This window comes from Bufo bufo, chromosome 4, assembly GCF_905171765.1.
Source record: "Bufo bufo chromosome 4, aBufBuf1.1, whole genome shotgun sequence".
Lineage (NCBI taxonomy): Eukaryota > Metazoa > Chordata > Amphibia > Anura > Bufonidae > Bufo > Bufo bufo.
In genome coordinates, this window is record NC_053392.1 from 348738872 (window position 1) to 348754206 (window position 15335).

At 44.0% G+C, this 15335-nt stretch overlaps 1 protein-coding gene across 1 annotated transcript in view; it reads left to right on the forward strand.

Moving 5' to 3' along the window:
• DCBLD1 (discoidin, CUB and LCCL domain containing 1) overlaps window positions 1-13330 on the forward strand; it is a 65232-nt gene extending 51902 nt beyond the window's left edge. The window contains 11 exon segments of the mRNA XM_040428917.1: window positions 366-572; window positions 1009-1133; window positions 5226-5373; window positions 6473-6592; window positions 7408-7492; window positions 9083-9129; window positions 9206-9325; window positions 11906-12109; window positions 12112-12165; window positions 12168-12200; window positions 12203-13330. Coding sequence (XP_040284851.1) covers window positions 366-572; window positions 1009-1133; window positions 5226-5373; window positions 6473-6592; window positions 7408-7492; window positions 9083-9129; window positions 9206-9325; window positions 11906-12109; window positions 12112-12165; window positions 12168-12200; window positions 12203-12453 — 1394 coding nt within the window. The 3' untranslated portion in view covers window positions 12454-13330.
• Window positions 13331-15335: the final 2005 nt, after the last annotated feature.

Consider the following 15335-nt stretch of genomic DNA (forward strand, 5'->3'; position numbering starts at 1 on the left):
GATTATCGCTCCAGAAACGCTTGTTCATCGGGTGATTTGGATCTTTCATGCGGTCACCTAAATCATTGTTTGCCGACAGCAGATCGTGCTGTCTAAAAAGCCTCTGCTGCCGGCAAACAATTGTTATGTATGGGGACAAGCGATGGCATTAGTGATCACTCCTCCCCATACTGTGAAGGAGAACTCTGCATGTAAATGCAGTGGTCTTCTTCACTGATGAGCAGGCAATTGTCAGGAAGGAAAGCTTCCTTCCCAACAATTGCTTGCTACATCGGGCCTTTAGGCCAGTAATGAAGGCCATTATTCATGAATAAGAGCATGTAGAGAGCTTTATTCTTATAACCTTTACCTGTTATTCTGTCAAGATTGCAGCACTTCGCTTACTGGAGGAAATGGAGCCGACAAATTTTCAGCTACCTCATCCTGGGAGTGGAGCGGTGAGACTGGTGAAGTGATACAGTGGTCTGCTGGAAAGGCACATCTCAACACCCCAGGTGTATCTTGGGCATCCAGTCATCAGTCCGACCGTGAATGGCTAGAAATTGATTTAGGAGACAAAAAGAAAATAACTGGTAAGTGGTGATTTCTTTTCTAGTTGCATAGAGGATAAGCTGGCCATAGACAGACATAAGATTGTAGATGGTCTAATAACCGCTACCGCTCAAACTCTTTGCGAGTTTAGCTCAGCAGCAGAGGTGGTTGGACACTCTCTTGTTTCTGGAAGAAAGAAGAACCTTATTTCCTGCTTCTATGGCAGTCCACGTAGACATTACATTTCCACTGGATCTTAATGTGATGTGTGGACAAAATGTAATGTCCATAGCTGGGCCAATTCTGCAGTAGGGCTTGTTAAATTCTCTCCTTAGTGTATATACAGTTCCACAACCCAAGGCAGTAGCACTCACGTCTGGAACATGCATACATACATATATATGTCATTACTGATGTTTGCCTATGGCCAATTTTTACTGGATATTAACACATCAGTCTTTTGCTGTTTTCTTTTAGGTATTGTAACTACAGGATCCACATTGCCAAACTTTAACTTTTACGTGAAATCTTATATCATCAGCTATAAAAGAGATGGATCCAAGTGGCGAACTTACAAGGGAGCATTGAGCACTGAAGAAAAGGTGAACCCTCATTTCCGATCTGTACATACTCCCCCCCCCCCCCCCCCCCCCCCCCCCTATATAATGTACATCAGATATTAAAAAGTTAGTTGATCCGTGCAATAAACAAAATTCAAATATGACTTCCTGGGATGGAAGATCCTCTGGCTTGTATCCCTTACCACCATTAACCCAAAAAAGACTCATCAGCCTGACTTGGTGTAAAGGCCGTAGAGTCAATTTATTAACAATACAATTATTATTACCATGAATTATAAACATATCTTGTAACCATTGTAACATTAATCCAACATTTAACATTTCCTTCAGTTCATGTCCCCGAATGACGTGAAGGGATCCTAGAAGGCAAACCTAGTACACCATATTCGCCACTCGCGAACCTCCACTTATAATCCAGGTTTTTAATCCAACTTTACCCTCGGCCGCATTCTCCGACCCACCTCTGCAACTAGATCGGCCACTTTCTCTTCTAGCAAACGACATTCCATGTTTACTGTATCAATAACGATACCTAAGAATTTTACCGAAGTCTCTGGCCCCTCCATTTTATCTGGTGCTAACGGCGCTCCAAACATCGCCGCAACACGCTCCATCGTATGCAACAGAATAGAACAAATACGAGCGCCAGCTGGCCCCAAAAACAAAAAATCGTACAGGTAGTGAAGCACAGAATCCCATCCCAATTCCTGCTTAACCACCCATTCAAGAAATGAACTAAACGTTTTGAACAATGAACACGAAATTGCGCAACCCATAGGCAAACAACAATCGACATAGAATTGCCCCTCCCATTTAAAACCCAACAGGTGAAAACTATCCGGATGTATCGGAAGCAAACGGAAAGCCGCCTCTAGATCCGTTTTGGCTAACAACGCGCCTTGCCCCAAACGGCGAACCCAAGCGACCGCTTCATCAAAGGACGTGCAGGGCACGGAACAGAGCTCCTAGTCAATAACGTCGTTCACCGAACTACCAGCAGGGTAGGACAGGTGGTGAATGAGCCGAAACTTGTTTGACTCCTTCTTCGGTACCAGCCCCAACGGAGATACGCGCAACCCTGGTAACTGCGTTTCCCGAAAAGGCCCCATGACCCGACCCACCCCCTACTTCCTTCTCAATTTTCTCCTTGACAACCGCCGGCCGAGAAAGCGTTGAAACCAAATTCCGAACTCTGCCACCCAACCCAACTGAATTACACTGGATGTGAACCCCCTCCACAAAACCTATCCATAACCGTTCCACTGCTGCCCTGTCTGGGTAACTATTTAGAAAGGGGAGCTTCTCGTCCACCCTCACCGGCGTCAGACCTCTTCTGCACACTTTCCTTTTACCCGCTTAAAACACCGAGAGATGCTATGGGCCCCACCGCACCAGGAGCATTCGTGCTTAAATCGGCAGTCAGAAAGGAACTTGCAGTACCCTTCATTAATCTGCCAGCAGCTTTCTTTTCTACTGCCAGAAGGCGACTCTGCTGCCGAAGTCCCCCTGACACCCCACGAAAGGGCTGAGCGCCCCCTTTCGGAGCCGCCATAAGCCGCATCCACAAACTAATATCTTTATGATCCCACCGTATACTTGGCCGGATTGCCTGGTGGAACTTTTCATCGTATCAACCGCGCTATCCCGCTGTATACCCTATAGGCTTCCCCTATGGAATCCATATAGGCGAAAAGCGCAGAAAAATGTTTCGGCACTTTTTTTTTCCTGAATACACTTGCCAAGATTGCAAACGCCTGCAACCAATTCATAAATGTGCGTGGTATCCTCCTTTTTGCTCTCGTCCGGCTTCACCCTATCCAAATTAAACTTTTCTAACAGGAGCAAGGAAAAGATCTCTACATACTCATCCTTATAAATCTTTTCCCTCACTTCCGGTTTTAAGTGGGTCCCCACTGGCCCCTCAAAACACACGTACACCTCCCCTTTGGCCACATCCGCCAACCGGACCACATTTACTGTATCCGGCTTCCCACCACTAGTCGTCGCCTCAACCGCCGGTGGAACTAATGGCACCGAAACCTTGGGCGCTGTGACCGCAGAGGGAACGGCACTTCCCGCAGCAACCCCAGACCCGTCAGCTGCAGGAGCCCCCCAACTCCAGCCAAAGCAGACGACATCCAAACCGCTGCCGGAGACGCCCCTGTTACAGACCCGACCCGTGCAAACAGCACCGCCAGCCCCTTCAGTAATTCCTGAACTGCCCGATTACCCTAACAACCTCTGATCCTGCTGCAGAACTATCTCCTACCTCCTGTGTGACCAGGGAGAAGGGGAGGGGGTTAACCCCTCCCTCTCCCGCAGGGCCCGGCCGCCATGCGGGATTCCTCCCAGTGCGGCTGCGGGCCGCGCTAGCACCACATCCCTGCCGTCGCGCTGGAGGGTCCCTTAAGGGGCTCCCTAAGCGCCGCCGAACCAGAGGAGTAATGTCGGGACTCAGTCTCTCCAGTGGCCTAGACCTCCTCGCCCGCACCGAACTTTTTGGGGGCCCCCCTCAACTGACCTACCCCCATGGAGGGTAGGAGGGTCTCCTGCACCCATTCTGGCCCGTGATTAGCCGCTGCGGCCCTAACCTGCGCAATTAGTTGTTCGAGGGAATCCATGACATGTCCTGCAACTTCTGCTCCACGTTCCGAACGCCATAAGCCACTCCCCTCGCTGCCTTAAAACCCTGGTGCGAAAATGCTGCTCCACCCCTGCTGAACTCCTTACCACTAAGTTAACCCTATCAGCCACTACCTTCCACCAAAGTAAAGCCGCATTTCGCTAGTCTGCGCCCTGCTCCATTGCTTTTCGTATCTTTATTAGGGCACAAAAGCAAGTAGGCAACTTTAACAGAGTGCATAAAATATTACATTGGAAGAAACACTCCTGCATGTAAATTACATGATGCCCAATGGGACATATATGCGTATAATCAGTTGCATAGCTAGAAATGACTGGGCCCCACAGCTAATTTTTGAATGGGGCCCCCCTCCCCCAGTAATTTTTTCATAACCCCTTCCTTTCATGCTGCCCCCATTCCTGTGACTACTAAAGATCGCTCTCTCAGACCAGGCCCGGCAGCTGTTCCATCCATTTTCTACACTATCTATACTGCCACTGTATATAATTTCATTGTGTAATACTGTTGAGGGGGCCCTGACAAAGTTTTTTAGTCCTCTTCCCCCTGGATGGGCCCCTTCTGGGTCAGGGCCCCAAAGCGGCTGCTTCCCCTGTAGCTACGCCCCTCGACAGTAGTCGAGAACAATTAAAATTGATAACATGCCTAATATAGTGGGTGGCAATCTGTGTGGAGTTCAGTATTGTGTGTATTACAAATGGAAAAGTGGCAGCAGCTACTCTGGCAGCACTAAAGTTCTATCTTCACACCTGTGCTTTCCATTTCCGCTATTGAGATCCGCCATAGGATCTCAATAGCAAGGAAAACACTTCAGTTTTGTCCCCATTCATTGTCAGAGGGAAAAAAATTCATTCTGTTCCGTTTCACGGTGTTCCCATGACGCACACAATAGAGCTTAATGCAGCGTTTTTGAGGGTGTCCTGGGATGCGGAGCAAGACGGATCTGTCACGATTCACAATGTAAGTTAATGGTGACGGATCCGTTTTAGAGACTGATCCATCATGGCTATTAGAGATAATACAACCGGATCCGTTCATAACGGATGCAGACAGTTGTATTATCATGATGGAAGTGTTTTTGCTGATCCATGATGGATCCAGCAAAAACCCAGAGGTGAAATTAGCCTGAGACTTGCCTCCTGCCACCTTCCTCACAAACATGCACAGCCAAACATTCATGATTATTTCAATGGGGAAGATGGGAGCAATTGGTAGACACTTCTAGTCTCAAGCCAATGTTATATCCGGGTCTGGATGCTCTTCTGCTTTTAGCTCTTTTCCCGCAGCATCAGCTTTTGATATGAAATGGTTGTATGACTGCTAGTTAAGGGATAATTAATTATAGAATACATACCTTTTAGAATAACAAATTTAATATTCATGCTGTATATATTTTTTCCTTATTGAAGAATATTTCTATTGTCCGCTTCTGTGTCATACTGTATTTTTCATGTACTTGTATGTTTTTCAAGGTGTTGGAGGGCAACTCAAACTTTGAGGGTCATACTCGTAACAACTTAATTCCTCCAGTTGTGGCTCGGGTTCTTCGGATAATACCACGGACCTGGAACCAAAGGATAGCCATGAAAGTGGAACTAATGGGATGTGCGCTTGCACAAAGTATGTACAGATGTATCCATGTCTTGTTCTGCTTGTAAATGTCACCATGTATGTCTGCGCTTAAAGGGGTTTTCCATCTTCGGAGGCCTTTCGACTAGACTCCCCTACTGGCTTCTTCAATCCCCACTGCCCTGTTTTGGTGGCGCTTGTCACCATGCCATTTGACTTGAGTCACGTGTGCCACTGCAGCCAATGACTGGCCGCAGTTGAGACATGTTCCTCATGTGACCCATTAACGTGATGCTTGGGGGACACATCGCTGCTGCACACAGGACCTCTATCAAATGGGTTGTTGGCAAACAGGACTAGAGTGCAGCAGCGGGGGACTGACAGGTCCAATAAAGAGGTGGTCTGGCCGAAAGGCCCCTGAAGGTGGATAACACCTTTTTAGCCTGATGTGGATAACCCCTTTTAGCCTGATGTGAATATGAAGTTGATTACATTTTTTTTTTTTTAATTGTATTACATACATTGGAGTATTTTATATACTTCAGTTTTGTTTTTTATTTTAAGTTTTTGTGGGGGGACAGTGATCACAACATTTGACATACTGTATTATTCAACTTGTTACTGTGATGTTACCCACAATGAAATACATTTTGGTAAAATAAAGAAACTGATAATATATATATATATATATATATATATATATATATATATATTTATATTATTTTTATTTTTTTCATAAACCCTCATACAAATGGACATATTACAGTTTTATTTTGTGCAAAGCAGTAATGGGGCATCCTCAGAGGTGTGCGGAACCTTTTATTGTGCCACAGATTTCATGCTTTTTCTGACATTCAATACAAATTGTGGCATTGCTTTTAGGGGATGATATCACTATACATACAGAGCACACAGACTGTATGGCTCAGTACTATGTGTACAGCTCCAGTGCACATTCATACAGTGCATGGGGTGTTACAGGGATACAAAGGCCTCGCTCAGTCGCTTTGCTTATACCTGCTCGTAGCCATGCAATTCCTCAGCTAATGCACTCCGCATCTAGTGATGTTTGAAGTGACCAGATTCTAAGAAACCCTTTCTGAATTAGTGTAAGCTTTCGCTAATGTCCGTCTTGGTTTTACCTCCGCAGCTCACAACTCATCCACTCATCCCATGTGGAAAAAGCCGAATGAGAAGAATCGAAAAAATGTTGCCATAAAAGAAGACAAGAACATCACTGAGCCCGTTCCTTCTGAGGAAAATGATTTTGGTACCTATTCAGTATTCACATGTGTATCAGATATCTCACAAAGCAGGAAAGCTAATGAGAATACACCATACTAGTTTGTTTCACTAGGTGATTTACTTATGTGCACATTTCCATATATTCAAAAATGTTCTAGAGAGCTATCAGATAATAGCATTAGCATCAGTAAAGGTCCATGTTCTCTACTGTAGTAAGGGGGGCATGGTGTAAAGAGGACCTGTCTGCTCTCCTGACATTTCTGATTTAGCAATTACTTCGATTTCTTGTGAAATAACAATGCTGTGGCATCTTTATTTTTGGAACTTTGCTTTGTGCCCTTCCTTCTGGAAATGTCTGACCAATGTTTTCTGGGAATATTAACATTTAAGGGAAGGACTCTAGCCTGTATCTCGTCCTGAAAGATTCATACTTACCCGCTTCGGCCCGTTGCGCTGGCACGCTCCGCCAGCGTCCGGTCCCTGGCTTGTTTTCTTCAGTCCAGAGCAGCCAATGACTGCCATAGGTGGCACATACGGCTATGTCCATACCCCAGCCAGAAGAAAACAAGCCGGGGACCAGAAGATGGAGGAATGGGAGCCAGTGTGCAGAACCGTAGTGCCGGGGAGCAGAAAAGCATGAATGTTTTGGGTGGCGGTGCAAGCTAGGGCTTTTTCTTAGAAGTTACTATACCTGGAAAATCCCTTTAAGGAGAGCTGAGTGTTTGCAAGCAGTCAGGCCAACTCAGACTGTGATGTAAATCACTATTTAATTAAAGTATATATGTAACATTTGGTACATTGGATCCATAACTAATATTGTCTGTATTTTTTTTATTATAGGCTGGAAACTGATAGTAATTTTTACAACATTGGCAGTGGTGGTGTGTGTATTTATAACAGTCATCTGTATATGCATATCAAGAAGGTACGTTTCTATCACAATTTGGAGCTTCACACCCAGTTGGTGTGCTACTTTCACTTGCCTGAGTACAAGTAATAGCATAATCTAATTTGTATGGACAATGCCCCTATGTAGCTTTTCGCTAGTTTATATAGTTGACATCATTGGGCAGGGTACTGCTGAGGTATTAAAAGATCGGGGGAACAAGCCCCAAGACATATGATTTTGTCTTGGAGATGGCATATCTATAGCACAACTTATTATAATGCGCTAGGCTAAATAGAGGGGCTTAGCACTGTGCATCATCGTATACCTTTATATACTGGTCAGACATTGACTCTACTCAATAAAAATGTATACGGTACATTTGCATCCAGTGACTCACAGGCAATGTCTCCTCTGACTGTAGTCGTCCGATTTCTCTTTTTTTGTGTTCTGGCCCAGACCACCATGAAAATGTCTGACTCTTCTCTGCACACAAATTTCCCTGCTGCTGCCAACCTCTGAATGCCTAAACAGCCTCACACAGTATTTTTTAATTATTATTAGAAAGCATTGATAATTCCATGGTGCTGTACATCAAGAGGGGGTTACACTTACATAATATACAATACAATAAACTATTAACAGACTGCTACAGAGGGGGAGAGGACCCTGCCCGCAAGAGCTTACAGTCTACAAGGGAAGGGTGTAGAACACAGTAGGTGAGGGTAAAGCCTGCTCGCCTGGCTGTGGGTGACAGCATGCTCATTGCAGGTGGTAGGCTTTCCTGAAGAGAGTCTGATGTGCTGGGGTAGCGAGTTCCAGAGTATGGGGGATGCACATGAGAAATCTTATAGATTTACTGTGTGAAGAACAGATGAGAGGAGAGCATAGAAGGAGGTCCTGTGAAGATCGGAGATTACATTTGGGGATGTATGGGTAAAGTAGGTCAGAGATGCAAGGAGGGGACTGGTTGTGGATGGCCTTATATGTAGTTAGTATTTTAAACTGAATTCGCTGGGCAATGGGGAGCCAGTGAAGGGATTGGCAGAGGAGAAACAAGGGGAGAGGTGGATATACCGGGCAGCACAGTTGGGAACAGATTGGAGGGGAGCGACAGTGCTAGATGGGAGGCCACAGAGGAGGTTGTTGCAGTAGTCCAGGCAGGAGATGACTAGAGCATGTACTAGCATTTTACTCGTACAGCGCTGACTTCTTTGACAGCAGTTTACAGACATTAGCATCAGTTCTAGTGCCCCCTTTAACTTGTGTTGGCCCGTCTTCTGCCAATTCGGACTCTCCTACAGCATAGGGCCACTTTTAGGTTTTTGTCCAGGGCCGCTTTAAGTTCTCAGTCCGCCCCTGTAGAGTATACTCTCCTAACCCCAGTGCAGTTGAGCTGAGTGTCTCATTTCCGATGCAGCAGGCTTTACAAAGGCAGCTCTATAAACTTATGGCATTTCTCTGCTTGAGCCATCCTGTACGTGACCCCCAGCTACATGAGCCGTACTACTCCATAGTATTCAGCGATATCACCTGGGGTATGGGCCTGGGGCTAGCAGTAACTGATAAAGTGATAGATTAGGCTGTACATCTCCTGTGCTAATATATCAAGCTGGTTCTCTTTTCCAGAAAACGATTGAAAACAGACACATACAAGACTGAAGAACAAAATGGTGGTGAGCAAGAATTACCTGAAGCTTTACTTAGGTGTGTCTCATGACCAGTATAATATAGCCCGCTTCTCTTGTGCAGATTGCTGGAAGCAACTCGAGCAGCCATTCATGAGACAGCAGTCCACAGAGTTCACTATCAGTTACACTTGTGACAAGGATATTCTGCAGAAGTTTGACCTTGTCAAGTGCGACACAGAAGGTAAGAAACAAGTGTTACTGCATACTTTCCTCCATTTCGCCTCCCGCCCTGCTCTGAAGTTCAGCATACTCCATATGCCTGGGCATGAAATCCACACCCCACATACTTCCACCTAGCAGCAGTTTCTGCCTGGCCTAGCGTGCTGCCTTTATCCATGTTACAGGGCTAGTCTGCACAGGGGCTTTAGGGTGCAGTATCTCTGTTAGGGGGATATTGCATATAAAATTCTTTACCGCACCCTAATGTAATGCATAGCCAAAAGTAGTCAAAATGTGTTTAGAATGCGGCATTGTACTGTATCTGGATCTTGTAAACTGCATAGTCTTTACATTGAATGAGGAAGATTGTTGTTCTTGGCGGGATGGTTAAAGTGGTTTTGCTACTTTTATGTCCTGTGGTCTCTGCCATTGATTGTGGCAGAATGCCAGGATTCATTGCTGAGCTACATATTTTTACACCCAGGGTAACAGGTAAGCCACTGTTCCGGTATTGACGGTGATGAACTACTTAAAGGGCTTCTGTCACCCCAGTAAACTTTTTTTCTTTTTTTTTTTTGTGTACCTATAATCCCTATCCTGCCATATTGCCATACATTATGTTATTAATAATTTTCGTTCAGTAGATTTAGCAAAAAACTTACTTTTATGATATGCTAATTACCTTTCTACCAGCAAGTAGGGCGTCTACTTGCTGATAGCAGCCGCAGAAAACCGCCCCCTCCTTCTGTTGATTGACAGGGCCAGCCGCGATCTCCTCCTCCGACTGGCCATGGTCAGCATTTCAAAAATCGCGCGCCTGTGTTGATTCGGCTCAGGCGCTCTGAGAGAAGGAGGCTCGCCTCCTCAGCACTCCCTCAGTGCGCCTGCGCTGATGACGTCTTCTCTTTCGCGGCTGGCCCTGTCAATCGACAGAAGGAGGGGGCAGTTTTCTGCGGCTGCTATCAGCAAGTAGACTCCCTACTTGCTGGTAGAAAGGTAATTAGCATATCATAAAAGTACGTTTTTTTGCTAAATCTACTGAACGAAAATTATTAATAACATAATATATGGCAAAATAGGGATTATAAGTACACACAAAAAAAAAAAAAAAGTTTAGTGGGGTGACAGAAGCCCTTAAGAGGCATTTACTGCCCTCCCCGCTTACAGCTCGATGCCTACAGTATGTTAGTACGATTAATAAACTGTGCCTGATGAATGGGGTAATGTGGATTGCAACAAGTACAGGTTATAATTGCATAGTGAAAAGTTGTGATTTTGTTATAATACTTTCTGTATCGATTTCTTACTTTTTCAAGATCTCTTCTTGCTGTCAATATATGTGAACCTTTATGGGTTCTCTAGTCACTTCTAGAGAATGAATAACCATCTGGTCATGTGATGATCACATATGTCACAACATAGTTCATCCTGTCATGACAGTGAAGTGCTGCATGTTTTTAAAAAAAACTACAAGAAGAGAACATGAAAATTTGATAGAAAAAGTGTATCTATTAATAGTATAATGAAAACTGTACAAATCAGTTTGAAGCTTTATCTGCTAGAGACATATTTGTACTGTCATTTCATTAACATAGCGCCATCATAGTGGAGAATTTCTAGTGAAAGTAAGAATGAAAAGAGAAGAGAAAGATGTAATTGTGGCACATCTCAGAAATGTATTCATTGATTTACTTGTTATTCAGCACCAACATATAACTGAGCACTGTAGAGCAGGGTTGCCAACCATCCAGAAATTTCTGGACAGTCCCTAGTTTCCAGTGTCTGTGAAAAAAATAGATGTGTTCGTGTTTTTTTTTTTTTTTTTTTTATTGATGCTGGTGGTGCTTGACTAGATATTTTGCTGGTAATTATCATTTTAAAGCTCACAGTAAATGCTGGTAATGAGGTGTTATCAATATATTGAGCTATAGACCTGTATTACTTATCTTTTATAATTCATTTTAGTTTTTCAATTTGTAAAAAAAAATAAAAAATTTGGATGTCCGCGATTTAGAAGTTATTTAGAAAAAAAAATTAATTTGGGTAACCCTGCTGTAAAGTGTGTGTGTGTGTGTGTGTGTGTGTGTGGGTGTGTATATATATATATATATAATATATATATATATATATATATATATATATATATATATATATATAATATAAAAAATGGCAGCACAGCCTACAGGTGTATATGGGTGCACGGCCCACAGGGAAAGGCCAATCCCACAAATGTAAGTTGAAAAAAGGCAGCACTCCAGAATAAAAATTAAATCACTCTTTATTCACTCATGTGGAATGGGTGAATAAAGAGTGATTAAATTTTTTATTCTGGAGTGCTGCCCTTTTTTCTTTTTTTTTTTTTTAGATAGAGAGAGATATGCTTCACTGTCCACCATGGGTTCAGAATTTGTCTCTTTTGCTTTAGAATCAGGTTTTATATTTTTTTCATTTCAACAGATTTTTATAGTAATTTTGATCTAGAATAAGTATGTAAGTTTTCATTACATCACTAGAGCTAAACAATCTCCCAGGACTCTGGTCAGTGTTTAAGTTTTTTAATGTGTTTTTTTTTTTTTTTTTTTTTTTTTTTTTTTTCTTTTAGATTACGAGCAGAACCTTATGATCGGCACGGGCACCGTCACAAGAAAGGGATCCACCTTCAAGCCAATGGACAACGATGATAAAGATGCATTTGGAGGCCAGGAAAAAGAAAACCACTATGACTGCCCTCTCAGAACCAATGATTACGCACTGCCTCTCAGTTATCCTGAGCCAGAGTATGCCACCCCCATCATTGAGCGCCACATATGAGGGACTACACGTTCTCACCAGAGTCTGGTTACAATGTCCCGGCGGTATCTCTGGCCGCAAACAATCCTTCTCTGCTGTCAGCTTTTCCATTCTTCCAGTGCGGAGAACAGTAGTGGAGACTACCAAACGCCTCACAACATACACATTGAAGAGTGTGACTATGATAGGCCCAAGGTGCACAGTACATGGGCGGTGGAGGACAGCGGTGACTATCAGAAGCCACAGTTCTGCACTTTAGTAGCTGAAGGCTACTCTTCACCACGGGACTGTTTAAAGCCCATAAATCAGACTGCCAATAACTGCCCTCTTATGACTAGCTCCCGAGGACTATGCGTATAGAGAGCCCCGTATCGTGAATGTTACTGCACGGCTGCTGAAGAGCAATGGTGTTTACATAGATATTCTAGGATTTCCATGGTAAAGTTCAGGGATACATACAGTATCTGCAGCCCAGGTTACTTGTGAAATATGTGCAATGTGTACAGAAGATATTTAAGAGAACTAATCACTTTATTAGCTCTGTACTGACTTGACGTCATACTTGATCTGCGTGTAGTCGATGCGCTCCCGGCATTGCTACACTTGACTTGGTGCTTTAGCGTTGTTCTTTATTTTTTTCATGAACACTGTGAATGTTTGACAGAAAATTCACTTTAATTTATATTGCCTGTAAGACAGGAACTGATGAGCCCGGATCTGTTACATGATGGACCGCCACAGACTTATAATGGATCCGTCAGGTTTCCGTCACTTTCTTGCGGAGAAATGGCATGCTATTGGTTTTCCGGCATTTGTGACTGAATCTGTGATTGAGGCTCCTACTGTAACCTCCAACACAGCCGTGAACAGAACCTTGGCTGCGGATGCAGCTGTGAAGTTGACTATACCAGGTCTGATCATTTGGCCAACTGGAAACATTTCACAGAAAATCGGGCCATTTACAGTGAGATTTTGTGAAATCTTTGCATTCAAACAATCCTTCCCTTTCAACATTTATGGGATAGATACCTGCCGCATCCGCAAGGCTGTAGGTGTGATTGGCTGGCTTCAATCAATTCATACATGGCCGATGTGGTTCTGTTGTCCATCACTTTTAATGCTATGCATTCCCCGTGTCACTGCTGCATATTGATACCCCAATTTCTGTGCACAATCCTTTGAATCTGGCCACGTTTATTTTGTCATTTTTACTTCGACTGTAACACCTTAACCATTATAAGGCTACTTTCAGACTTGCGTTCAGAGCAGATCCGTCTGCTGTCTGCACAGACGGATCCGCTCCTATAATGCAGACGTTTGCATCCGTCAGAACGGATCCGTCTGCATTATAGCTTAGAAAAAATTCTAAGTGTGAAAGTATTTCAGACGGATCCGTCCAGACTTTACATTGAAAGTCAATGGGGACGGATCCGTTTGAAAATTGAGCCATATTGTGTCATCTTCAAATGGATTCGTCCCCATTGACTTACATTGTAAGTCTGGACGGATCCGTTTGCCTCCGCACGGCCAGGCGGACACCCGAACGCTGCAAGCAGCGTTCAGGTGTCCGCTTGCTTGAGCGGAGCAGAGGCCTGAACGCTGCCAGACTGATGCATTCTGAGCGGATCCGCGTCCACTCAGCATGCATTAGGGCTGGACGGATGCGTTCAGGGCCGCTTGTGAGAGCCTTCAATAGGAGCTCACAAGCGGAGCCCCGAACGCTAGTGTGAAAGTAGCCTAAATGGTTTTATTCATTCCCAATAATTGGCCTGTGTAAAGAGGCCGCCAATTCCCCGATGAACGGCAAATGCATGGAAGCATTGTTGATGTAACACCCAATTTTTTTTTTGGGCAGTGTAAATGGGGTTCTACAGCCTAGGAAAAAAATGGCCCAACCGCACAGAAAATTGAACATCTCCAAGTAAAAATTATAATTTTAAGTTGTAAAATGTTTCATTTTTATTTTTTTTTAATTTCTTCCGCTGTGTATAGTTTTAATTGTAACGTTGAACCGATGCATTTTTTTTTTCATCTTGTTAAAGCGGATTCTCTTATTATGCTGCTCAATGTAACTGTACTACTAGTAACCTATACGGCACAAGAAAAGTTTTGACTACTAGCGACACTGGAAGAATACACTGTAGTAGGTGTAGTCAAGAGTAAAGGGGATCTCCTTACCTCTCAGGACCATGATTGACAGGCTGCAGTGAATGCATTGTAGTAGGCTGTGGGACGGAGAGAGCGCTCTGCTAATAAATACACTGCACTCTTAAAGGGGTTATCCAGGAATTTATAATGATGACCTATCCTCAGGATCAGCGGTTTCAGGGAGCCGCCAGGCTCACTGGTGAGAGATGCAGGCTGCCGGCAGCTTTCCAGGCACAGCGCCATACATTGTATAGTGGCAGTGCTTGGTATTGCAGCTCAGCCCCATTGACTTGGCTGAGCTGCAACTAGGGCATGTGACCGATGTACGGTGATGTCACTGGCCTAGGAATGGGCTGCGGTGCTCACGGAGCTCCTGTCCTCTTCTAATAGCTGAGGATAGGTCATCAATATAAATTCATATCCCCTTTGTATCTAAAGTGTATTCTTCCAGCATTGCTAGTAGCCAAACGGCACAATATTTTCTTTTTTGCCTACTATTAGTCCAGACCTGTAGCTATAATATGCTGCCCTATGTGAAGAGAAAGAAATGTTGTGGACTGATGGAGTTACTTTGTTGGGGTGAATTCACATGCAACAGATTTGTTGCAGAAATATCCCTGTGAATAAAAATAATTTCCATTCATCTGATTGGGAATGTTCCTGCAGAAAGCACAAAGATTTCTGTAAACCCCCTTGAGATGAACGGGACAGTCACAGAAATGTCTGCAACAAATCTACCGCACTTGCTGATGTTGGTTCGAGCGAGCAGGAGTGTCGCTATTCCGTACTATAGTTCTAGAGTCGTAGAAGTGGCTTTGTGAGACCTATGTAGCGGGACAGTCTGCGTTACTAGCTGCTTCGGTTGGCATCCTTTGTGCCACGTAATACAAATCGGAGTTCGGCACTGTCCAACTTTACCGTATGGAAACCTCTTTGGCCAATGTTGATGCCCAGCCTGAGGATGTAGAATTGCTCATCTTGTAAAAAAAAAATAAAAAATACACTTACACCTATTTACCCGAGGAATAATGTGGATTATACATACAAAAAATGCTGAAATCAGTGTTCTCTTCTTCATTGAGTTCTTTGCTGGA